The sequence below is a fragment of the Scyliorhinus torazame genome, chromosome 10 (genome assembly GCF_047496885.1).
Source record: "Scyliorhinus torazame isolate Kashiwa2021f chromosome 10, sScyTor2.1, whole genome shotgun sequence".
NCBI classification, from domain to species: domain Eukaryota; kingdom Metazoa; phylum Chordata; class Chondrichthyes; order Carcharhiniformes; family Scyliorhinidae; genus Scyliorhinus; species Scyliorhinus torazame.
In genome coordinates, this window is record NC_092716.1 from 192892601 (window position 1) to 192917191 (window position 24591).

The 24591-nt window shown below is 49.4% G+C and overlaps 1 protein-coding gene across 3 annotated transcripts in view; it reads right to left on the reverse strand.

Moving 5' to 3' along the window:
- The window catches only part of LOC140384470 (endoplasmic reticulum-Golgi intermediate compartment protein 2-like), a 181832-nt gene extending 158189 nt beyond the window's left edge, over positions 1–23643 (reverse strand). For all 3 annotated transcript variants that reach the window (XM_072466201.1, XM_072466203.1, XM_072466202.1), the window contains exons 1-2: positions 23352–23643; positions 3526–3634 (exon numbers count right to left, since the gene is read on the reverse strand). In XM_072466201.1, the coding sequence (XP_072322302.1) occupies positions 3526–3634; positions 23352–23460 (218 nt within the window). In that variant the 5' untranslated portion in view covers positions 23461–23643. The remainder of the gene's footprint in view (positions 1–3525; positions 3635–23351) is intronic.
- Positions 23644–24591: the final 948 nt, after the last annotated feature.

The following is a 24591-nucleotide window of genomic DNA, read 5'->3' on the forward strand; positions in this document are numbered from 1 at the left end:
AGTCTGAAGAGATAGGCGAGATACTAAATGAATATTTTTCGTCAGTATTCACTCAGGAAGAAGATAATGTTGTGGAGGAGAATGCTGAGCCCCAGGCTAATAGAATAGATGGCATTGAGGTACGTAGGGAAGAGGTGTTGGCAATTCTGGACAGGCTGAAAATAGATAAGTCCCCGGGACCTGATGGGATTTATCCTAGGATTCTCTGGGAGGCCAGGGAAGAGATTGCTGGACCTTTGGCTTTGATTTTAATGTCATCATTGGCTACAGGAATAGTGCCAGAGGACTGGAGGACAGCAAATGTGGTCCCTTTGTTCAAAAAGGGGAGCAGAGACAACCCCGGCAACTATAGGCCGGTGAGCCTCACGTCTGTAGTGGGTAAAGTCTTGGAGGGGATTATAAGAGACAAGATTTTTAATCATCTAGATAGGAATAATATGATCAGGGATAGTCAGCATGGCTTTGTGAAGGGTAGGTCATGCCTCACAAACCTTATTGAGTTCTTTGAGAAGGTGACTGAACAGGTAGATGAGGGTAGAGCAGTTGATGTGTATATGGATTTCAGCAAAGCGTTTGATAAGGTTCCCCACGGTAGGCTATTGCAGAAAATACAGAGGCTGGGGATTGAGGGTGATTTAGAGATGTGGATCAGAAATTGGCTAGCTGAAAGAAGACAGAGGGTGGTGGTTGATGGGAAATGTTCAGAATGGAGTACAGTCACAAGTGGAGTACCACAAGGATCTGTTCTGGGGCCGTTGCTGTTTGTCATTTTTATCAATGACCTAGAGGAAGGCGCAGAAGGGTGGGTGAGTAAATTTGCAGACGATACTAAAGTCGGTGGTGTTGTCGATAGTGTGGAAGGATGTAGCAGGTTACAGAGGGATATAGATAAGCTGCAGAGCTGGGCTGAGAGGTGGCAAATGGAGTTTAATGTAGAGAAGTATTAGTGAGAGGCAGCACGGTTTTGTGAAGGGGAGGTCGTGTCTCACTAACTTGATAGAGTTTTTCGAGGAGGTCACTAAGATGATTGATGCAGGTAGGGCAGTGGATGTTGTCTACATGGACTTCAGTAAGGCCTTTGACAAGGTCCCTCATGGTAGACTAGTACAAAAGGTGAAGTCACACGGGATCAGGGGTGAGCTGGCAAGGTGGATTCAGAACTGGCTAGGCCATAGAAGGCAGAGGGTAGCAATGGAGGGATGCTTTTCTAATTGGAGGGCTGTGACCAGTGGTGTTCCACAGGGATCTGTGCTGGGACCTTTGCTGTTTGTAGTATATATAAATGATTTGGAGGAAAATGTAACTGGTCTGATTAGTAAGTTTGCAGACGACACAAAGGTTGGTGGAATTGCGGATAGCGATGAGGACTGTCTGAGGATACAGCAGGATTTAGATTGTCTGGAGACTTGGGCGGAGAGATGGCAGATGGAGTTTAATCCGGACAAATGTGAGGTAATGCATTTTGGAAGGGCTAATGCAGGTAGGGAATATACAGTAAATGGTAGAACCCTCAAGAGTATTGAAAGTCAAAGAGATCTAGGAGTACAGGTCCACAGGTCATTGAAAGGGGCAACACAGGTGGAGAAGGTAGTCAAGAAGGCATACGGCATGCTTGCCTTCATTGGACGGGGCATTGAGTATAAGAATTGGCAAGTGATGTTGCAGCTGTATAGAACCTTAGTTAGGCCACACTTGGAGTATAGTGTTCAATTCTGGTCGCCACACTACCAGAAGGATGTGGAGGCTTTAGAGAGGGTGCAGAAGAGATTTACCAGAATGTTGCCTGGTATGGAGGGCATAAGCTATGAGGAGCGATTGAATAAACTCGGTTTGTTCTCTCTGGAACGAAGGAGGTTGAGGGGCGACCTGATAGAGGTCTACAAAATTATGAGGGGCATAGACAGAGTGGATAGTCAGAGGCTTTTCCCCAGGGTAGAGGGGTCAATTACTAGGGGGCATAGGTTTAAGGTGAGAGGGGCAAGGTTTAGAGTAGATGTACGAGGCAAGTTTTTTACGCAGAGGGTAGTGGGTGCCTGGAACTCGCTACCGGAGGAGGTAGTGGAAGCAGGGACGATAGGGACATTTAAGGGGCATCTTGACAAATATATGAATAGGATGGGAATAGAAGGATACGGACCCAGGAAGTGTAGAAGATTGTAGTTTAGTCGGGCAGTATGGTCGGCGCGGGCTTGGAGGGCCGAAGGGCCTGTTCCTGTGCTGTACATTTCTTTGTTCTTTGTTCTTTGTAAGTGTGAGGTGATTCACTTTGGAAGGAATAACAGGAATGTGGAATATTTGGCTAATGGTAAAGTTCTTGAAAGTGTGGATGAGCAGAGGGATCTAGGTGTCCATGTACATAGATCCCTGAAAGTTGCCACCCAGGTTGATAGGGTTGTGAAGAAGGCCTATGGAGTGTTGGCCTTTATTGGTAGAGGGATTGAGTTCCGGAGTCGGGAGGTCATGTTGCAGCTGTACAGAACTCTGGTACGGCCGCATTTGGAGTATTGCGTACAGTTCTGGTCACCGCATTATAGGAAGGACGTGGAGGCTTTGGAGCGGGTGCAGAGGAGATTTACCAGGATGTTGCCTGGTATGGAGGGAAAATCTTATGAGGAAACGCTGATGGACTTGAGGTTGTTTTCGTTGGAGAGAAGAAGGTTAAGAGGAGACTTAATAGAGGCATACAAAATGATCAGGGGGTTGGATAGGGTGGACAGTGAGAGCCTTCTCCCGCAGATGGAAATGGCTGGCACGAGGGGACATAGCTTTAAACTGAGGGGTAATAGATATAGGACAGAGGTCAGAGGTAGGTTCTTTACGCAAAGAGTAGTGAGGCCGTGGAATGCCCTACCTGCTACAGTAGTGAACTCGCCAACATTGAGGGCATTTAAAAGTTTATTGGATAAACATATGGATGATAATGGCATAGTGTAGGTTAGATGGCTTTTGTTTCGGTGCAACATCGTGGGCCGAAGGGCCTGTACTGCGCTGTATTGTACTATGTTCTATGTTCTATGTCTTAAAATTGGATTAGAATTTTCAGACGAATAAACAGCATTTTAATGAGAGATACTAGAGCACATGGTATGTATCATCTGCAAGATACAGTACAGCAATTCATAAAGGCTCCTTCCACAGCACCTTTCAACCATTTACCACCATGAAGAATGAGGGCACAAGGCATATTTGGACACCATTACCTCACGTTCCCCTCCAAGTCACACATCATTCTAACTTGGAACTGCATGGCCATTCCTTCACCTGGGTCAACATTTTGGAACCCCCTTACTAACAGCACTGTGGGTGTACCTACACTCCTTTAGGAACTCACTACCACCTTCTTGAAGGCAATTGTGGATGGACAATAAATGCTGGCCCAGTCAGCGGAGCCCATATACTGTGAATCAATTTTTAAAAATCGAAAGAAACTGAGAAACAAGAAGAGGATTTTGGTATGAGTGAATTAGTGTCTGTAATATACAACAACATCCCTTAGGTAGCATTTATAAACTGAGGTAATCATACCTGGAAATATCTGTGTCAACTTGATAGCTGTATTTTATCCAGCTCTCTTGGAAATAAGAAAATTCCCCAATAGCTAGGATGGCAATTAATGTGAAGGCGAGCAATGAAACTGCAAAAAAGAATTCAAGTTCTTACTCACCATGATGTACAGATACATTAATGATACCACATCTATGCTGTGAAGATTAGATTATTTTTATATCCACTTTCTCTTATAATCTCATTGAAGGCTGCTGAAAACACCACAAACTGAGCTCTTTTATCATATTCATACCAACCCTGATACAAGCTAACAGGCCTGTCATTACATCATTGCTTTTATACTGTGTTGACACTGAGTTTAATCTGAAGCTAAACCAGGCTGCTCGCAATCCTGGTATCATATTTGACCTAAAGATGATCTTCAGACCACACATTATGCCATCAATAAGACAGTTTATTTCCTTTTCGGGAATATTGCCTGACCTCACCCCTGTCTCAGCTCTCCCGCTGCTGAAACCCTCTTCCATGCCTTTGTTACTTCTAGACTTGACTGTAACCAGTCTGCTCTAAGCCACGTGGTGGGTGTGATGCTTTTGATCTGCCCCTGTCCTGCTCTCTAAGTGTCATCTGTGGACAGAGCATGTGTGCCCTGTCCTTATATATGGATTGTGTAATGCCCCCTTGTGGTAGTGTCACCTCTGGGTGTCTTGACTGCCCATTGGTCGTGTCCTATTCTATGTGTTCATTAGCTGTATGTCTGCATGTCATGACGTCTCTGGTGCTCCCTCTAATATTTACTTAGTCGTAGTGTATTTACATTAACCCCTTGTGTATTTACAGTGATGCATATCACCACATTGACTATTCCAATGCACTCCTGGCTAGTGTCCCACATTCTGCCTTCCATAAACTCGATACCATGCAAGACTTTCCTGGCCATGTCTTAACTTATGCCAAGTCCTGTTCAACTATCACCACTGTGTTTGTTAACTTATATTTGCTCATTTGACGCTAACCCCCAGAGGGGTTGCGATCATGATTAACAAACGGGTTCAATTTGAGGCGGACAGCACAGTTGCGGATGGGGGTGGTAGATTTCTCATGGTCCGGGGTAAGCTTGAGGGGGTGAGGGTGGTCCTAGTGAATGTTTACGCTCCAAACTGGGATGATGTAGATTTCATCAAAAGGCTGCTGAGGAAAATCCCCGACTTGGATTTGCACAAGCTGATTATGGGTGGGGACTTTAATACAGTCCTTGATCCCGACCTGGATCGGTCGTGCTCCAGAACGGGCAGGGTCCCGGCAATGGCAAGGGAACTGAGGTGGTTCATGGAACAAATGGGGGGGGGTAGACCCCTGGAGAATCAGTCGGCCAACGGGGAAGGAGTTCTCATTCTATTCACATGTTCACAAGGTTTATTCTCGTATTGACTTCTTTATTATGAGTAGGGACTTTTTGGAGGGGGTGAGGGATACAGAATACTCGGCGATCACTATTTCGGACCATGCTCCACATTGGGTCGACCTGCAGGTCTGCAAAGAAAGTTACCAGCGCCCACAATGGAGGTTAGAGGTGGGATTGTTGGCAGATGAGGGTGTGTGTGAGAGAGTGGGGGAATGCATGCAGAACTACCTGCAGGTCAACGATACAGGGGAAGTCTCAGCAGTGGTGCTCTGGGGGGCGCTGAAGGTGGTGTTGAGAGGGAAACTGATCTCAATCCGAGCCCATAGGGGCAGAACGGACAGGGCGGAGATGGACAGACTGGTTCAAGAGATGATGATACGGACGGACAGGGAATATGCGGAGTCCCCGAGGGCAGAGCTACTTAGGGAACGACTGAGACTGCAGGTGGAGCTGGGGGCTCTATCCACTGGGAAGGCCGTAGAGCAGCTCAGAAAGGCAAGGGGCACGGTGTATGAGTGTGGGGAGAAAGCCAGCAGAATGCTTGCACAGTAACTTAGGATGAGGGAAGCGGCCAGGGAAATAGGGACGGTAGTGGACGGGGCAGGGAACCGGGTTGGAGACCCGGCAGGATTGAACAGGGTATTCAGGGACTTTTACAGCAAGCTATATACCTTGGAACCCCCCCACAGGGCTGGAGGGGATGAGGTGCTTCTTAGATGGGCTGACCTTCCGAAAGGTGGGCAAGGGGATGGTAGAGGGGCTGGGGGTCCGATTAGGGCTGAAGAAGTAATGGGGGGCCTGAAGGCCATGCAGTCGGGTAAAGCCCTGGGGCTGGACGGGTATCCAATGAAGTTCTACAAAAAGTTCTCGGGGATAGTGGGGCCGGTGCTGGTTAGGGTGTTTAACGAGGCGAGGGACAATGGGGTGTTACCCCCGACAATGTCACAAGCCACCATCTCACTGATATTATAACGGGATAAAGATCCGGAAGCCTGTGGGTCCTATAGGCCAATCTCCTTGATTAATGTTGATGCTAAACTACTGGCCAAGATCCTGGTGTCCAGAATCAAAGACTGTGTACCGGACGTGATTGTGGAGGACCAAACAGGGTTTGTAAAGGGCAGGCAGCTGGTAGCAAACCTAAGAAGGCTACTCAATGTGATTATGCTGCCCGCGGAGGGCAGAGAGGTGGAGGTAGTGGTGGCAATGGATGCCAAGAACGCTTTTGACTGGGTGGAGTGGGACTATTTATGGGAGGTGCTGGGAAGGTTTGGGTTTGGGGAAGGCTTTGTGGACTGGGTTAGACTTCTATATCAGGCCCGTAGGCTAGTGTAAGGACAAACAGGACGACATTTGTGTATTTTCGACTATACCGTGGGGCAAGAAAGGGATGCCCCCTCTCTCCATTGCTGTTTGCGTTGGCCATAGAACTGCTGGCAAACGCTCTGAGAGCAGCAAGGGGATGGAAGGGAATGGTCGGGGGTGGGGGGGGGGGGGGGGGGGGGGGATAGTAGTACACAAGGTCTCGTTCTACGTGGATGACCTGCTTTTGTATGTGTTGGATCCAGTGGCAGGGATGGACGGGGTTATGGAAACCCTAGGGGAATTTGGCCGGTTTTCAGGGTACAAGTTGAACATGGCAAAGAGCGAGATGTTTGTGGTGCAGGCGAGGGGTCAGGAGAATAGGCTGAGGGAGCTACCGTTTAGGCTGGTTGGGGAAAGTTTTAGGTATTTAGGGATACAAGTGGCGCGGGACTGGCGCAGGATGCATAAGTTGAACTTGTCTAGGCTGGTGGAGCAAATGAGGAGCGAGTTTCGGAGATAGGATGCGCTCCCGCTGTCACTAGCGGGGAGAGTACAGGCAGTGAAGATTACGATCCTCCCGAGATTCCTGTTTATTCTTCAGTGTCTCCCTATTTTCATTCCGCGGTCCTTCTTTAAAAGGAACAATAAAATCATCCTGGGATTTGTTTGGGCGGGGAAGTCCCCGCGGGTAAAGAGGGGGATGCTGGAGCGGAACCGTAGCGAGGGGGGACTGGTGTTGCCGAACCTCTACTGGGCGGCTAACATAGCCACGATAAGGAAATGGATGGTGGGTACGGGGTCGATTTGGGAAGGGGTGGAGGCTGCTTTGTGCAGGGGCACCAGCTTGGCACCCTGGTCATGGCTCCTCTGCTGCTCCCGCCAGCCAGGTACTCCACCAGCCCTATAGTGGTGGCGGCTCTGCGGATTTGGGGCCAATGGAGGAAGCATGTGGGGGAAGTGGGCGCATCGGTCTGGTCCCCAATATGCGACAACCACTGATTTGTCCCGGGAAAGATGGACGGCGGGTTTTGAGCGTGGCGGAGGGCGGGGGTGGGAAGGATGGGCGACTTGTTCCTGGAAGGGAGCTTCGCGAGCGTGGAGGAGAAGTTCGGGCTGGCAAGGGGAAATGACTTTCGATACTTGCAGGTGCGGGATTTCGTACGTAGACAGGTCCCGTCCCTTCCACACCTTCCACCAAGGGGGATCTAGGACAGGGTAGTTTCCAGGGGAGAGGTAGGAGAGGGGAGTCTTGGATATTTATAAGGAGCTTATGGGTGCGGAGGACACAGGGACCGAGGAACTGAAACTCAAGTGGGAGGAGGAGCTTGGTGGGGAGTTGGAGGGAGATGTATGGGCAGATGCTCTGAGGAGGGTAAATGCAACCGCAACATGTACCAGGCCCGGCCTGATTCAGTTCAAGGTAGTTCACCGGGCCCACATGACGGTGGCCCGGATGAGTAAATTCTTTGGGCTGGAGGACGAGTGTGCTAGATGTGCGGGAGGACCAGCGAACCATGTCCACATGTTCTGGGCATGCCCAAAACTCAGGGGGTACTGGCAGAATAGGTGGGTCGATTTGCAAGAGAGGAACTGTTATTTGCACTATGTTTTTGTAATTGATATTTGCGCACTAATGTGTATTGTTACTGTTTACAATGCCAAAAATAACGCAATAACATTTTAAAAAACTTATATGTTCTCACGGTGCATTGACACCTTGATTATTAAATTCACACTCTTGGTTTCAAATTACTCTGTGGCCTTGCCCCTCCCTACGTATAGTCTCCTCCAGCTTCCCAACCCTCTGTGCTCCTCCAATCCTGGATGCTTCAGAATCCTCAATTTTAATTATTTTATCATTAGCAGCCATGCCTTCAGGTGCCTGGGCCTGAAGCTCTGGAACCTTTCCTGCCTCTCTCCCTCTCACTCCTTTTTTACAACAGTCCTTAAATCCCACCTCTATGGCCAAATTTTTGGCTACCTGTTCTAATATCTCCTTATGTGGCTCAAAGTCATATTTTGTTGCATAATGCTCTTGCGAAGCACCTTCTTTAAAACATAAATTTAGAGTACCCAATTATTTTTTTCCAGTTAAGGGGCAGTTTAGCTGATTCACCTACTCTGCACATCTTTGGGTTGTGGGGGTGAGACCCGCGTAGACATGGGGAGAATGGGCAAACTCCACGTGGACAGTGACCCGGAGCTGGGATTGAACCAGCACCCAGGTCCTCGGCACTGAGAGGCAGCAGCGTTAAACATTGCGCCACCGTGCCGCATGCACCTTTTTATGTTTAATTAATTAAAGGTAGTCTTCCTCCTTCTCCTTCAGGTACCATGCCCTAAATGCATTAGCGACTATGGACTTCCATTGGTTTGGTCCATGATTATGCTTGGAAGAGTACTGAGGTGATTTGCCGTTGCCTTCTGCGGTTTGACTGATGAGGAAACTCTCCTGCTCTTACCGTCTGCCATCAGGCGTATTGCAAGGATTTACAGGCTGATAATCAACCTGTTTGGCCACATTACGAATGCACCTTCCATGGCAATCAAGTCCTGAAGTGGGGCTTGAACCTGACGTTTCTAGCCCAAAGGTACTATATAAAGTACTATATAAATATGCTATTGTTGTTATCCAATACCTGTGGATATCAGATAATCCTGTGGTTCTGGAGAGAGGTTACCAGTTTATCTGGCCCTACATCGTTAATTGTAGGGCATGATCTAAATAGGTCCAAAGTACAATTGCAGGCATTTGACATCAGGAGTGTGAGATATGTACCCAAGATTTTGGAATAAGCAGTTGGGATGCAAAGGATTAAAATACATTCCGTTGTTTGGAAATAGGTGAGGCATCAGATGTCACATTCAAGATATCTCTTTCTGGATACCACACTTGGTTGCAGATATGAAACAATCTTAAGGAAAAAAGAAAAGCTAATCATTTCACATTGGATTCTTGAATGAGATGCTTGAAATCGTAAAACATTTTCTCTGACTATTGAAAGTAATTGAAAAAAATTCTGAAGGACAGGATAATTCTTCATTTACAAAGACACATATTAATCTAAGACAGTCAGGCTCGGCTGCTGTGTGAGGCAAGGGAGGAGACTGCAGGGGCTCTGATGATAATAGAGAGGGCGCAGAGGAGATTCAGCAGGATGTTGCCTGGGCTGGAGCGGTTCAGCTATGAAGTGAGATTGGATAGGCTGGGGTAGTTTTCCCTAGAGCAGAGAAGGCTGAGGGAGGAACCTCATCGAGGTGTACAAAATTATGAGGGATATAGATAGGGTAGGTAGGAAAAAACGTTTCCCTTTAGTAGAGGGCTTAATAACCGTAGGGCATTGATTTAGGGTAAGGAGTAGGAGATTTAGAGGGGACTTGAGGAAAGTCTTTTTTTTTTTTTTAAATATTTATTAAAGTTTTTTAACACAATTTTTCTCCCTTACAAACAATAACCCCCCCCCTCGTAACAAAAAAAAAGAGAAATCGCGCAGACCAAGATATATACATGGCAAAATGATATATTTACACAGCTTTGTACACTGGCCCTCACCCGTACGTGCCAGTTTCCCCAACCCTTCATGTTATCAGGAAATTATTTTTCACCCTGTGGGTGGTGGGAATCTGGAGCTCACTGCCTGAAACTATGGTACAGGCAGGAACCCTCACAACATTTAAGAAGCATTTTGATGAGCACTTGAAATGGGTGTTCAGGCCGGAAAGTGGAGCTGAGTCCACAAAAGATCAGCCATGATCTCATTGAATGGTGCAGCAGGCTCGAGGGGCCAGATGGCCTACTGCTGCTCCTAGTTCTTATATTCTTATGTTCATAGCATACAAGGCTACAAGTGCTGGAAGTAGATAGGTGTTTGATGGCTGACACAGACAAGGTGGGCCAAAAGGCCTCTTTCTATGCTGTAATACTCTATGACTCTGTGTCAATGTGGACAGAACATTATGTCTGACTCACATAATTGAATTCTTTGAGTCGTAACAAGGAGGGTCGATAAGGGTAGCACGGTTGATGGAGGCAATGCGGATATTAGCAAGGCTACTGATACGGTCCGAGATGGAAGACTTGTCAAAAAAGTAAAAGCCCATGGCATTCAAGGTAAAGTGGAAAGTTGCATCCATAACTGGCATTGAGGCAGGAAGTAAAGCATAATGGTTGATGAGCCTCTTTCAATTGGGGGTTTGCAGGCTCAGTAATGGTCCCTTGCTTTTTGTGGTATATATCAATGGTTTCAACTTGAATATAGGGGGTGTGATTAAAAGTTTGCAACATCAAAGGGCTTTAATTTCTGTTGAGGGTCCCGTGATTGGCTGCTGTAACTTCAACTTAAGATGCACAGTGCGGTGTGTCTCTTGGGCTTGTATGGGTCTCCTGTTGAAATTCAAACCCGAGAACTTCAGACTTTGTGAATTAAATCTCTCAGTTTGTTTTATCATCATGTCCGCTTGTTTTCCTTTAGTAAGACTTTATTATGCAGACAATGTGAAGGGAAGCAAAGAGGGAGTATGAAAAGAGACTGCAGCTAATACAACAGGAAATCTCAAAGTTTTCTTTGAGAAATTGAGGACACAGTGTCAACTGTTGCGAATTATACAAATCTTGGTAGAATTGTGAAGAGGACATTGATAGGTTGTAGGAATGGGAAGATTGACAGACAGGTGGCAGATGAAGTTCAATGTGGAGAAATATGAAGTGATTCATTTTGATAGAAATAAAATGGAGAAACAATATAAAATAAAGGGTACAATTCTAAAGGGCATGCAGGAGCAGAGGGACCTTGATTTATATGTGACCTTTTAAAAGTTACTTTCGAGCTGTCTGCCTAAGCAAAGAAAGATAATGTCTATAATTCTCTGAAAGCTTCGAATTGTCTACGAATTGCCTTTTAAATGACTTTCAAATTGTAATCGAGCGACTACAAATAAAACAATTCCTTTTGGCACCTGAGAAGTTTATACTGCAAATTTCTGCTGAGTTCCAGTATTCGCAAAGTGCTACTGATAACCGAATAGCAGAGATAATATAAATTCCTTCAACTATACACAGTCGAATAATACAAGGAATCGAACAACTTGACATAGTCAAGAAATAGTACAAATCTTACAACTTGTCGTATTGCGCCAGGACTTGATTCATCAACTAAGCTTCCCCCAAACTTGGTGTAGTTTGACAGGTTAAGATCCCATAAATTATAGATTCCTATAATAAGTCAGGACAGATTGAGAGAGCAGGTAATAAAGCATACAGTATCCTGGGCTTTATTAATAGAGACATTGAGTACAAGGAGCTTATATTAAACTTGTCTAAGTCATTAGTTTGGCCCCTGCTGGAGTATTGCATCCAGTTCTGAATGTAGTAGTATTTAAGAGAGTGTGGAAAACATTCACAAGAATAGTTCCAGGGATGAGGAACTTCAGTTATGAAGATAGATTTGGGACGCTGGGTCTGTTTTCCTTGGAGAAGAGAAAACTTGTGAGAAGATTTGATGGACGTATTCACAATCATGAGGAGTCTGGACAGAGTAGATATGGAGAAGCGATTCCTATAAGGAAGAATCTAGAATGAGAGGGCACAGATTTAAAGTAATTAGCAAAAGATTAACAAGCGCAACATGAGAAAACTTTTTCCCCACAGCAAGTGGTTAAGGTTTGGAATGCACCACCAGAGAGTATGGTGGAGGCAGGGTCAATTGAGGCATTCAAAAGGGAATTAGATTCTGATCTGAAGGAAAAATGTGCAGAGAAGTGGAAGGTATGGCATTGTGTGAATGGCTCATTTGGCGAGCTAGTGCAGACACAGTGGGCTGAAAGGCCTGTAACAATTCTGTTATTCTGCGGCTCTGTGAAAAAGGTGGGGAAAATACTGTTTTATCAGTGGGAATTCCCTTGGTGGGGGAAGATTTCTGTTGATCAGTGCAGGTAAACCTGAGATGTGCATGTTATCCACAAAGTTACAAAGACTGACACAGAGGCTGAGATCAGGAAATTCTTCGTTTTTGTCTCTGTTAACATTACATAACCCAAATGGATGGTGAGTTACATCATATCAGTGAGACAAATGGCTAAAATAAAGTCACCTTTGTTTATCTGAAACATTTATTGCAGCCAGTAATTTATTATTGCAGTTTTTGTTTTATTACATGTTGCATATCCTTCCGGATGTACTGTGCCTGATAAGTAAGTCTAGTATTCCCTATAATCAGAAGGCCCTGTATCACAATGAAAGATAGCAGGACCGAGGAGAAGGCATAGGCTGCGATCTCTCCTTGAGTCTGCTGCTCTGGCTTCTTGTTTCAGATCATCATAGATGTGCAGGCGATAGGAAGACCAGGAATGGTCTGGTGAAAACCCATCGTTTTTGCTTCTCAGTTAGTATCTACATTTATATAGCATCTTTCAAGATGTCAGGATGTCCCCAAATTGTTTTTATCAATTCTTTCCTGGAATGTGGGCATTGCTGCGCAGTATTTCTTAGCTACTCTTTTTGTTTAAAGGATATTTTATTCCAAACACATTCCACAAAATCACACAAGTTTAACATCCAACCAAAGTATACAGTTTGTACACTTTTCCCCTTTTAATCTCTCCCCCCACTCCCAATTCAGTGTATATAGAGACTTTATTCTATGTCAATAAATATTTTGTTTCCTTACGCTCCTGTTTGGTCAGTTCCTCGAACTCAACACTGGCGATGAGAATCAAGTGGAGCTGCAAACAGCACCACTTTTGCTGTACTTGGCCACCTCTCCAAAGGCCTCTGGAGGTCATTTCGCCTGCAGTAGACTTGCCACATTTTGGGAAACTAGAAGAGTTTGATTCTGGTACTGAAGACTGGATGCAGTATATCGTGTGAATGCATTTTGTTTTCACGTCAACGGCATTGTCAGGGATGAATGCCAGACCGTGATCCTTTTAACAGCTTGTGGCATATCCACCTTCCGTGTGATAAGGAACTTGACATACCCTGGCGCCCTGGACTCGAAATCATTCGTGGACCCGGTCGCTCATGTGAGTGAACGCTTCAACCCTCTAAGTCATAATCCAGTGCGACCATTTCAATACGACTGAACAGACCGCTGGGGAGTCCATCACAGAATTTCTGGTGCGCCTCCGGAAAGGCAAGGAGTTCTGCAAATATGGCCTCGTCCTCTCCAAAATGTTGGGAGACAGATTGGTCTTCGGTTGTCGCAACACACCAACCCAGTGGAAGTTACTCGCTGAAACCCAGCTGTAGAAATCGCCCTGTTGCAGTAAAGCACAGAACAGGGCATGCAAGAATTACAGGACATGGAAGTTCTCAGTTTAGGGTGCACCCCTCCCCAAAGAGCAGCACCCCCTCGGCCAGGCAACCCCGGTTCTCAGCCCTGAGCAGTAATCCACCAGGAATTGGGCCAACGGCCTAAGACCCCGGTGACTGGGTGGAATCCCTCCCCGATCCAGCAAGGCAGACCCCAGATACTCTGGGACATGTGGCCGGCATAGTAACAAAGAGCAACGTCCATGGTTTGGTCTGTTCACCCATCGTCCGGGTAGGCCTGGCCACTCCCATCCCAGTCCCGCGCCCCTTTTGTAGAGGAACCCACGGAAGATTGTCTTCAATTGAACTGTGTCTCTGCACCCAAAGTCACCCCCATTAAGGTCATGGTTCGTGTCAATGGTCACCGATTACTGATGTAGTTGGACATTGGTGCCGCCATCTCAGTTGTCGGTAGGGGAATTTTCCGAAACTCCGGGGAAGAGTACAGCTCTTCTCATTACAAGATACCAAGACTCGGTTCGCCACATGCACTGGGGAGCCGCTGGCGATAGCTGGAACAACCATGACCTTGGTAGTCTTTGAGCAGCAGTTCGCTGCCTACTCCTGGTCGTAGTATGAAGTAACAGTCCCAGTTTGCATGGCTGCGATTGATTGCAGTACCTCCGCCTTTACTGGCAGCAGGTGTTCCAGATGAACTCGGGCAGCCTCCACGGGGTATTGGCGTAGTACCCCACTGTTTTTAAAACTGCACTAGGCACTGTATGCAGGGTCATAGTGAAGATCTAAATGGACCCTACTGCACTGCCAAGGTATGTCCATGCTCGCCTCGTTCCTTATGCATGCTACCGAAAGTGGAAGCAGAGCTCCATCCCCTCGAAAGCTCAAGGATCAGCTGCCCGGTAACATTCTTGGATTGCGCAGCATCAGTCATCCCCATCATAAAACCCGAAGGCACCGTACGCCTTTGTGGCAACTATAAGATGACCATGAACAAGGCCTCCAATCTGGACCGTCATCTCATGCCATGGATCGAGGACCTTTATGCCTAGCTGAGCGGTGGTCACTTGCTCACCAAGCTCGGCATGAGCCATGAGTACTCCAGTTGGTGCTGGACCCGAAGTCTCGAAAATAAGTGATGGCAAACACATATCAGGGGCTGTATGAAAACACAGGTTGCCTTTTGGAGTGTTGTCGGCCTGTGCCATTTTCCAGCGTGCGATGGAAAACATGTTGCCGTGCCTATCGAGCGTAGCGTTTTGTCTGGGCAACATATTAGTCACCGGAACATCTGACCAGGATCACCTAAATAACCTGGACAAGGTACTTCATCACTTCCAGCTTTAATCTCCATAGGGAGAAATGCATTCTTCATGCCCATGAGGTGACCTATCTGGGCTGACATGTGGACTGGGGGAGCCGTCACTCGGTCGAAGGTATGACATGTGGACTGGGGGAGCCGTCACTCGGTCGAAGGTAAGGTACTGGTCATCCGACAGACCCCGTGCTGAAGGGAGCGATGGAACTCCATTCGTTCCTGGAACTCGTCAATTACTACGGCAAGTTCATCTCAAGCTGGGCAACAATGTTGGCCCCCCCTCGACTGTCTCTTCAAGAAGGGTCAGGTGTGGGCATGGGGTCAGCCGCAGGAGGTGGCATTCACTGAGTTAGAGAGGCAACTCACTTCTCAGCTGCTCACTCACTTCAACGCTGCAAAGCCGCTCTTGACCACCTGTGATGCCGACATTGGGGCAGTATTGTCCCATCTGAGCAGACTCGGAGCAGACTCGATGGGCCAAGTGGCCTAATTCTGCTCCTATGTCTTATGGATGAATGACGGTAAGGAGCGCCCAATTGCTTTTGCCTCGAGGACGCTTGCCACAGTTGAGCGCAACTGTACCCAAAAAGAGGTGGGCTTGGCTGTGGTCTTGCCATCAAAAGGTTCCATCAGTACGTCTGCAGCATCGGTTCACAGTGCTGACCAATTACAAGCCGTTGCTGGGATTGTTAAAGGAGGACAGGACCATTCCTCCCATTGCATTGGCTAGGATTCAGCGGGGGGCCCTCATACTGGCGGTACGAGTTTGTGCTGGAACACTGTCCCGAGGTGCAAATTGTGCACACTGACGCCTTGAGTAGGCTCCCACTCCCTACAAGGCTGCCGATGCCCCCAGGGCTGACAAGGTTGTCTCTACCATGCATTTCACAGATACCTTGCCGGTCATCGTGGCCCAGATATGTGCATGGACCCAGATTGACCCCCTACTGTGCAAGGTTCACCATATCATCTTGTATGGGGCCCAGCACCGCGCCCTTCCCAGCGAACTAAAGGGGCTGGATTCTCCGCCCCGCTACACACTTTTCTGCCTCGACCCACCGGCGGGATTCTCCATTATGCCGGCCTGTTAATGGGGTTCCCCATTGTGGGGCAGCCCCACCCCATCGGGAAACCCCCAGGCGGCGGCAAAATGGAGAGTCCCGCCGACGGAGAATCCCGCCCAAGGATTTTACTACAGGAATCGCTGAGTTCAGCATTAAAGATGGTATCCTCCTTTGGGGGGCATGCCTGGTGGTTCCACATAAAGGTAAGGCCCCATCCTGGATGACCTCCACAATGGGCACCAGTCATGTCAACAATGAAGTTGCATGCCCGTAGTTACGTGTGGTGGCTGGGTTTGGATGCGGGGATCGAGAGACTCGCCCAACTCTGCGAGGTATGCCGGCAGTGCTGCTTGATCTCTGGGAGTGGTCGGGTTGCCCATGGCTGCGCCGGACCTTTCCAGGGGCCAGTTTCCTCCTCCTCATCGATGCCCACTCGAAGAGGCTGGGTGTATACCAGATGCAGTTGGTGATTTCTTGGGCAACGCACGAGAAGCCTCAGCTCTTGTGCAGTGTCCACGGCATTCCAGAGGTCTTAGTTACCGATTATGGGATGTCTTTTACCAGCGCGGAATTTGGGGCTTTCACGAGACAAATGGGGTATGCCACTTCCCCATTGCACCGTATTACCCCGCGTCCAATGGTTTGGCTGAGTGGGCGGTCCAGATTTTCAAACGTTGATGGACCACGGGGTCCATCAACATACATTTGGCGTATTTTCTCTTCTGCTACCGCACCACACTGCCACCAATGTGGTGCTGGCGGAACTCCTTACGGGTCGTCGGCATCGGACTTCCCTCAGCCTAGTGCTGCCCACATAGGTGGGAAGGTATGCCGTGTACAGGAGCGGCTGGAGAATGGCCTTGGTGACCATGCCCCGCCTCGAAGGTTCACACCGGGTGACACGGTCCAGGTGCAAAATCTTGGAGACAGTGCAAACTGGGTCCTGGGCTCTGTCGTTCATCAGACTGGGCCAATATTGTACCAGGCCCGTGTGTGGGGCCGAGAATCAAACAGGCACCTTTACCACCAACACAGCAGAAGCTCCACATTGAACAATGCCGTTTTGGTGGGCCCAACACGGCCTCTGGACATCCTGCCCCCACCACCATCACCTCCAATGCAGTTCCTCAAAAACCTTGATGGCGAAATGCCAGATGACGATGATACGGACTCCAAGATGTAAATGCCAATACTGGATGTTGCCGGTGATGAGTCTCCAGGTGACCAGCCACCGGGGGCAGTATCACCGAGAGGCTCGACGAGGAAACATCGGTCCCCTGACCGTTATACGCCGCCTGACCCCGCTCCAACAACGCCTAAGTGGCAGCCGCGGTCCAAGCAGTGCAGGGTTCCACATCCGCGTCCTCCTTTGGTAGGTACTTTTCGGACTGGGGGTGGGGAGGAGGGAGGAGTGTTGTGACCTCACGAGGTCCCATGGGACCAGGCCGATTAAGCTCCCTTTGAGTCTCGTGGAATGCGAGCTTCCCTGTTGTTGGGACAGAGCTCCCTCATCAGCAGGGGAGTAAATCAGGACATAAAAACCCCGTCCCGCGTGAGGGCTGGGCGTGGGTGGTCCCTTCTGGGACCAGTGTACATAGAGTCATCATTCTGCATCAATAAATCTTTTGTTTCCTTACACTCCTGTTTGGTTGCTTCCTTAAACTCAACAGATCCTATGGGCTTATATTTTTTAACTAGTCTGTGATGCACAATCAATACTCTCGAGACAAAGAGGAGTCATATCTAATCGGCTTTAATCAGCTAGAACTGTACCCAGCAGCAATGATACAGAAAGTGAAGGCTGCTGGGACGGCATCGGTTCTTATACCCTGCCTCTCAGGGTGGGGCCATGTACATTATCCAATGGTAGACCCCTCGGTCTAGCCAATGGTCATTCACCTCTCAGGTACTGCAATACCTGGTATTACCACATTCACCCCCTGTTAAAAAAGAACCCAGCGGGGTGATGGCCAGTGTTACTGTCGCCTTTTGCATGGTAGGACCAGGTATTGCAGGTACCATGATGTCGAGGGTAGCAGAGAATGTTAAAACATTTTTTTTAAAATTGTTTCATGGAGCAGCAATCAGACGATGGGGTGGCCTGGGCGTCCTTCTGGAGCGTCTGAGTTTCGGCAGCGATCCTGGTGGGGGCCTCGGCGGTTGTGACACCAGGAACGTGGTGTCTTCCTCCCAGGCAGCTTCGTCACCCCTAGGTGGTGCTGTTGGGGTGAAAAGTGGTCAGGGGGGAGGGGCGCCTGTAGGGGGCGTCGGTGCCTGTTCGACGCTGGGTAGGGGCTTCCGGCGGCAATACTGACCCTCCGGTATCGAAGGGAGACCGTATCTTGGCAGCCGTCGGGGAACGCTACGTAGGCGTACTGGGGGTTGGCATGCAGCAGGTGCACCCTCTCGACCAACGGGTCCGACTTGTGCGCCCTCACATATTTCCGCAGCAGGACGGGTCCGGGTGTCGCTAGACAGGTGGGGAGCGAGGTCCCGGAGGAGGACTTCCTGGGGAAAACAAGGAGACGTTCGTGAGGTGTCTGGTTTGTGGTAGTACATAGCAGCGACCGAATGGAGTGAAGGGCCACTGGGAGGACTTCTTGCCAGCGGGAGACTGGGAGATTCCTGGACCGAAGGGCCAGCAGGACGGTCTTCCAGACCGTTCTGTTCTCCCTTTCTACCTGCCCGTTTCCCCAGGGGTTGTAGCTGGTCGTCCTGCTCGAGGCGATGCCTTTGCTAAGCAGGAACAAAGGAGGACCCCCTATCACTGTGGATGTATGCGGGGAGCCCGAAAAGTGTAAAAATACTTTGGAGGGCCTTGATGACGGTGGTTGTGGTCATGTCCGAGCAGGGGATGGCGAAAGGGAACCAGGAGTACTCGGCAATCACGTTCAGGAAGTACGTGTTGCGGTCGGTGGAGGGGAGGGGGCCTTTGAAGTCCATGCTGAGGCGTTCAAAGGGACGGGAAGCCTTTATCAGATGCACCCTCTCTGGTCGGTCGAAGTGCGGTTTGCACTCGGCGCAGATTTGGCTGTCCCTGGTGACTGTCCTGACCTCCTCGATGGAGTAGGGCAGGTTTTGGGTCTTAACGAAATGGAAGAACCGAGTGACCCCCGGGTGGCAGAGGTCCTCGTGGAGGGCTCGGAGGCGGTCTACTTGTGCGGTGGCACAAGTGCCGCGGGACAGAGCATCAGGAGGCTCGTTCAGCTTCCCGGGACGGTGCAAGATCTCGTAATTGTAGGTGGAGAGTTCTATCCTCCACCGCAAGATCTTGTCGTTTTTTATCTTGCCCCGCTGTGCATTATCGAACATGAAGGCCACCGACAGTTGGTCCGTGAGGAGGGTGAATCTCCTGCCGGCCAGGTAATGCCTCCAGTGTCGCACAGCTTCTACTATGGCCTCGGCCTCCTTTTCGACCGAGGCGTGGCGAATTTCGGAAGCATGGAGAGTGAGGGAGAAGAAAACCACGGGCCTGCCCGCTTGGTTGTGGGTGGCGGCCAGAGCTACGTCGGACACGTCGCTCTCGACCTGGAAGGGGAGGGACTCGTCGATGGCGCGCATCGTGGCTTTTGCGATATCCGCTTTGATGCGGCAGAAGGCCTGGCGGGCCTCCGTCGACACGGGGAAGGTTGTGGATTGGATCAGGGGTCGAGCCTTGTCTGCATAATTGGGGACCCATTGTGCATAATAGCTAAAGAAGCCGAGGCAGCGCTTTAGGGCCTTGGGGCAGTGAGGGAGGGGGAACTCCATGAGGGGACGCATGCGTTCAGGGTCGGGGCCTATGACTCCATTTCGCACTAGGTAGCCTAGGATGGCTAGACGGTCGGTGCTAAACACGCATTTCTCCTTATTGTAGGTCAGGTTAAGGAGGTGCGCGGTCTGGAGAAATTTACGGAGGTTGGTGTCGTGGTCCTGCTGATCATGGCCGCAGATGGTGACGTTATCGAGATACGGGAACGTTGCGCGTAAGCCGTACCGGTCAACCATTCGGTCCATCTCACGCTGGAAAACCGAGACCCCGTTCGTGACACCGAAGGGAACCCTTAAAAAGTGGTAGAGCCGCCCATCTGCTTCGAAGGTAGTGTACTGGCGGTCACTATTACGGAGGGGTAGCTGGTGGCAGGCGGACTTGAGATCCACCGTGGAGAAGACCTTGTATTGCGCAATCCTGTTTACCAGGTCGGCAATACGGGGAAGAGGATACGCATCCAGTTGCGTAAACCGATTGATGGTCTGGCTATAGTCGATGACCATCCTATATTTCTCCCCGGTCTTTACCACCACTACTTGAGCCCTCCAGGGGCTGTTGCTTGCTTCGATGACCCCTTCCTTCAGCAGCCTTTGGACCTCGGACTTGATGAAGGTCCGGTCCTGGGCACTGTACCGTCTGCTCCTGGTGGCGACGGGTTTGCAATCCGGGGTGAGGTTCGCAAACAGGGAAGGTGGGTCGACCTTAAGGGCCGCGAGGCCGCAGACAGTAAGGGGGGGTATAGGGCCTCCAAATTTAAAAGTCAGGCTTTGTAGCTGGCACTGGAAATCCAGGCCGAGAAGGGTGGCTGCGCAGAGGTGCGGCAGCACGCACAGGCGGAAATTGCGGAATTCCCTGCCTTGGACGGTGAGGTTCGCGAGGCGGAATCCTTTTATCTGCACTGCGTGTGACCCGGAGGCCAGGGAGATCCTTTGTTTGATGGGATAGGTGACCAGAGAACAACGCCTTACCGTGTCGGGTGGACAAAGCTTTCCGTGCTCCCGGAGTCAATCAGGCACGACGTCACGTGGCCGTTGATGGCGATCGTTGTGGTGGCCTTCGCTAGCGTCCGGGGCCGACTTTGGTCCAGGGTAACGGAGGCCAGCTGCAGCAAGGAGTTCTGGTTGGGCAGCGTGCTGGGGGCTTGAGGCCCCATCCAAGATGACACCGGCCATGGGTCGCACATGGAGTCCTGGGACGGCGATTCCGAAGATGGCGGCGGCGAGGGACAAAATGGCGGCGCCTACCCATCCAGCGTGGTTGCCGGGGGCAAAATGGCTGCGGCCGTGGGTCGCACACTGCCTGGAGAGGCAAAAGCTGCGGTGGGCGTTGGACGGCCGGGACCTGCAAAAAGGACTGGGGTGGGCCTTGGGCTGGCGGGACCTGGAAAAAAGGTTGCAGTGGGCCTTGGGCTGCTGGGACCTGAAAGAACGGTTACGGTGGGCCTTGGACAGCCGGGACCTGGAAGAACGGCTGTTGGTGGTCGCTGGAAACGGCGGCCACAGCGTGGGCCAGGCAGACCGCGGCATAGTGGCCTTTCTTGCCGCAACCTTTGCAGATGACGGTGCGGGCTGGGCAGCGCGCGCGCGGGTGATTCGCCTGGCCGCAGAAGAAGCAGCGTTGGCTGGAGGCGGTAGCGGGCCGTCTTGCCGCGCAGGCCTGCGGACTTCGCGGGTAAGTCTGCGGGGTTAGCGGATAAGACTGGGGGGCTGCCGCAGCGGGGTGCCATGCAGCCCAGGGGGGCGCCGTGCGCACGGGGGCATATGCGAGTGTGTTCTTGTACGCAACGTCCATGGACCCTGCCAGGGCCCGGGCCTCAGTGAGGCCCAGTGTGTCCATTTCGAGGAGCCTTCGGCGGATGTCAGGGGAAGCCATACCTGCCACGAAAGCGTCCCGAATTAAAAGTTCCGTGTGCTCGTTCCCCGTCACTGCTGGGCAGCCGCAGTTTTGGCCCACCACTATCAGTGCCCGGTAGAAGTCTTCGAGTGTCTCATCTGGGCTCTGCCGTCTCGTTGCCAGCAGGTGATGGGCATAGACCTGGTTCAGTGGACGAATGTAATGTTCTTCTAGCAGTTCCATGGCTGCAGCATAGTTCGCCGGCCCTTCGATCAGGGGGTAGATCGCCGGGCTGACCCGCGAGCGTAAGAGGTGTATCTTCTGCCTTTCCGTGGGGGTGTCGGCAGCTGTTTCGAGGTAGCTCTCAAAACACGCCAGCCAATGCTTAAAAATAGCAGCGGAGTTTTCTGCGTGGGGGCTGAGCTGAAGGCATGCCGGCTTGATGCGGAGATCCATCCTTCAAAAGTACTAGCTGATTAAATTGATGCACAATCAATACTCTCGAGACAAAGAGGAGTGATATCTAATCAGCTTTAATCAGCTAGAACTGTACCCAGCAGCGATGATACAGAAAGTGAAGGCTGCTGGGACGGCATCAGTTCTTATACCCTGCCTCTCAGGGCGGGGCTATGTACATTATCCAATGGTAGACCCCTCGGTCTAGCCAATGGTCATTCACCTCTCAGGTACTGCAATACCTGGTATTACCACAGTCTGCAATGCCAGCTCTTCAAACGTGGCTAAAATCCATGGCAACAATATCAACTGCGCTCCCCTCATCAAACCTTCATGTTACTTCCTCAAAATATTCATTGAAATTAGTCAGATAGGACGTTCCCATAATAAATCCATGCTGACTGTCCTTGATTAATCATGCTTTACTGACTGACAGTTTACCTTGTCCCTCAGAATTAATTCCAATAATTTGCGCAGTTTAACTGAGTCTTTTACATTTACAATTTGCTGGCAAACCCAGTCCCAGAGATAGGCATTGAATGTAATTGTGTTGGCAATGTTTTATCTCTGAAGTTACTGATCAATTGAATGCATAGGACGATAAACCATGAGGGTGCCACTATCAATTGTCAGAGGGTGATATGCAGAGCATACTCCACAATTTCATTCATTATAACAGATCTATCTATCTATCTATCAATAATTAGGAGCAGGAGTATGCCACCTGACCCTTTGAGCCTGCTCAGCCATTCAATGAGATCATGGTTAATCTTAGATCATAGATCATAGAATTTACAGGGCAGAAGGAGGCCATTCAGCCCATCGAGTCTGCACCGGCTCTTGGAAAGAGCACTCTACTTAAATCCACATCTCCACCCTATCCCCGTAATCCAGTAACCCCACCTAACCTAAGGGCAATCATGGCCAATCCACCTAACCGGCACATCTTCAGACTGTGTGAGGAAACCGGAGCACCCGGAGGAAACCCACGCAGACACGGGGAGAACATGCAGACTCCGCACAGGCAGTGACCCAAGCTGGGAATCGAACCTGTGACCCTGGAGCTGTGAAGCAACTGTGGTAACCACTGTGCTACTGTGCTGCCTCTTGTGTGGACTCAGCTCCACTTTCCCGCCCGAACACCATAACCCTTTATTCCTTTAATCTGTATATTCTGTCTTTCTGTCTATTCTATCTGTCTATTTTATAGTCTGTCTCCTAACTTTCTTTCCCACTGTTGTTCACCTTCTCTCTCCATTTAAAAGCCTGTGGTGCCTTTTTGAAAAAAGAATGAAAGATTTGTATTAAGAGCTTTTCGTGACTGGAGGAGACCTTTACAGCCAATGAGGCACTTTTAAAGTGCAATCATTGTTGTCATGTAGGAAATGCTACTTAAATGCAAAGTATTTTGAATCGTAAAGCTGCTTGGAAAAGTGACAGGTCACCTGTGCCTCCGCTGATTGAGGTTTGGACGCAAGCATCAGGAACTTTTGGGAAAGCGTCCAACTCTTTGATGATGCTGGCGGATACCTTCCTGATGAATCTTCTCCTCATCTCCTCAAGTCGTCTTCTGAAGTCTTCTGTCACTCTTCCAATTACTTGCTGTTTGGCCCTGTCCCTAAGCCCCAGTAACTGCTTTGTTTCAGGGAGCTGCTCCCAGCACTGAGGACAGCCGAGCAGAAAAACCACAAACTTTCACTTCACTCGCTAACCTTGCCCGGTTCACAGCTGCAGACTATATTTTAAGGTGACTTCGCTTCTACATCCGGGAGAATAGGATCAGATAATTTAGAATGATGAAATACAGTGACAGCTTGAGAATGGAGATAAAGAAAGAAACTGAGCGGGAGAGGACGGAAGTATGAAGGGAGTGTGAGGGACAGATGGTTCCCATTTTGGTATCACCAATTGCCATTGAAATAAAAGTGAGACAAAAATCAATTTTTATTAACTGTGTTCTTACTTTTAAAAAAACAGAGAGCCTCAGGGAGATTGTAAAAGGGAATATGGCTGTAATATATTCCTGGAGTTACAGATTTTCATAGCTACACATTAGCCAAGGGCGTGACAAAGTAACCTTTGTATTTTTCAAGCATTAGCATAAAGAGTTACCTGTGAAAAACACTGTGTGAAAAGTGTGGGCAGGTACAAGAACAGATAAAGATTTGAGGTATAGCTCGCTGCTTAGGACCAATTTGGCTGCGGGCGAGAAATGAGTTGAGGCTCCATGTGGAGTGCCAGCTCACTCTGCTTTGCTCTGGAGTCAGGTAAGGCAATAACTCACTCAGACCCATGCCACAACCTCAACAACAAGGACTTACATTTATATAGTGCCTTTAATCAAGTGAAACATGGCACAACGCCTCACAGGAGCAATTATAGATCAAATGTCATAGTGAGCCACACAAGATAATACTAATGCTGGTGACTGAAAGCTTGGTCAATAAGAGTAGGTTTTAAAGAGTAGCGAGAGATAGTGAGGCAGAGGTTCAGGGAGGGAATCCCCAATTCAGCCGAAACAGCTGAAGGTATGGCCACAAATGGTGAGTGAAGAAGTTGGAGTTTGGGCAAGAGACCAGGGCTGGGAGAATGCACACATTTTTGAGGGTTGTAGAGGTTGGAGGAGGTTACAGGGCGAGGTCATGGAAGGGTTTGAACATGGGGTTGCAAACTTTAAAATCCGGG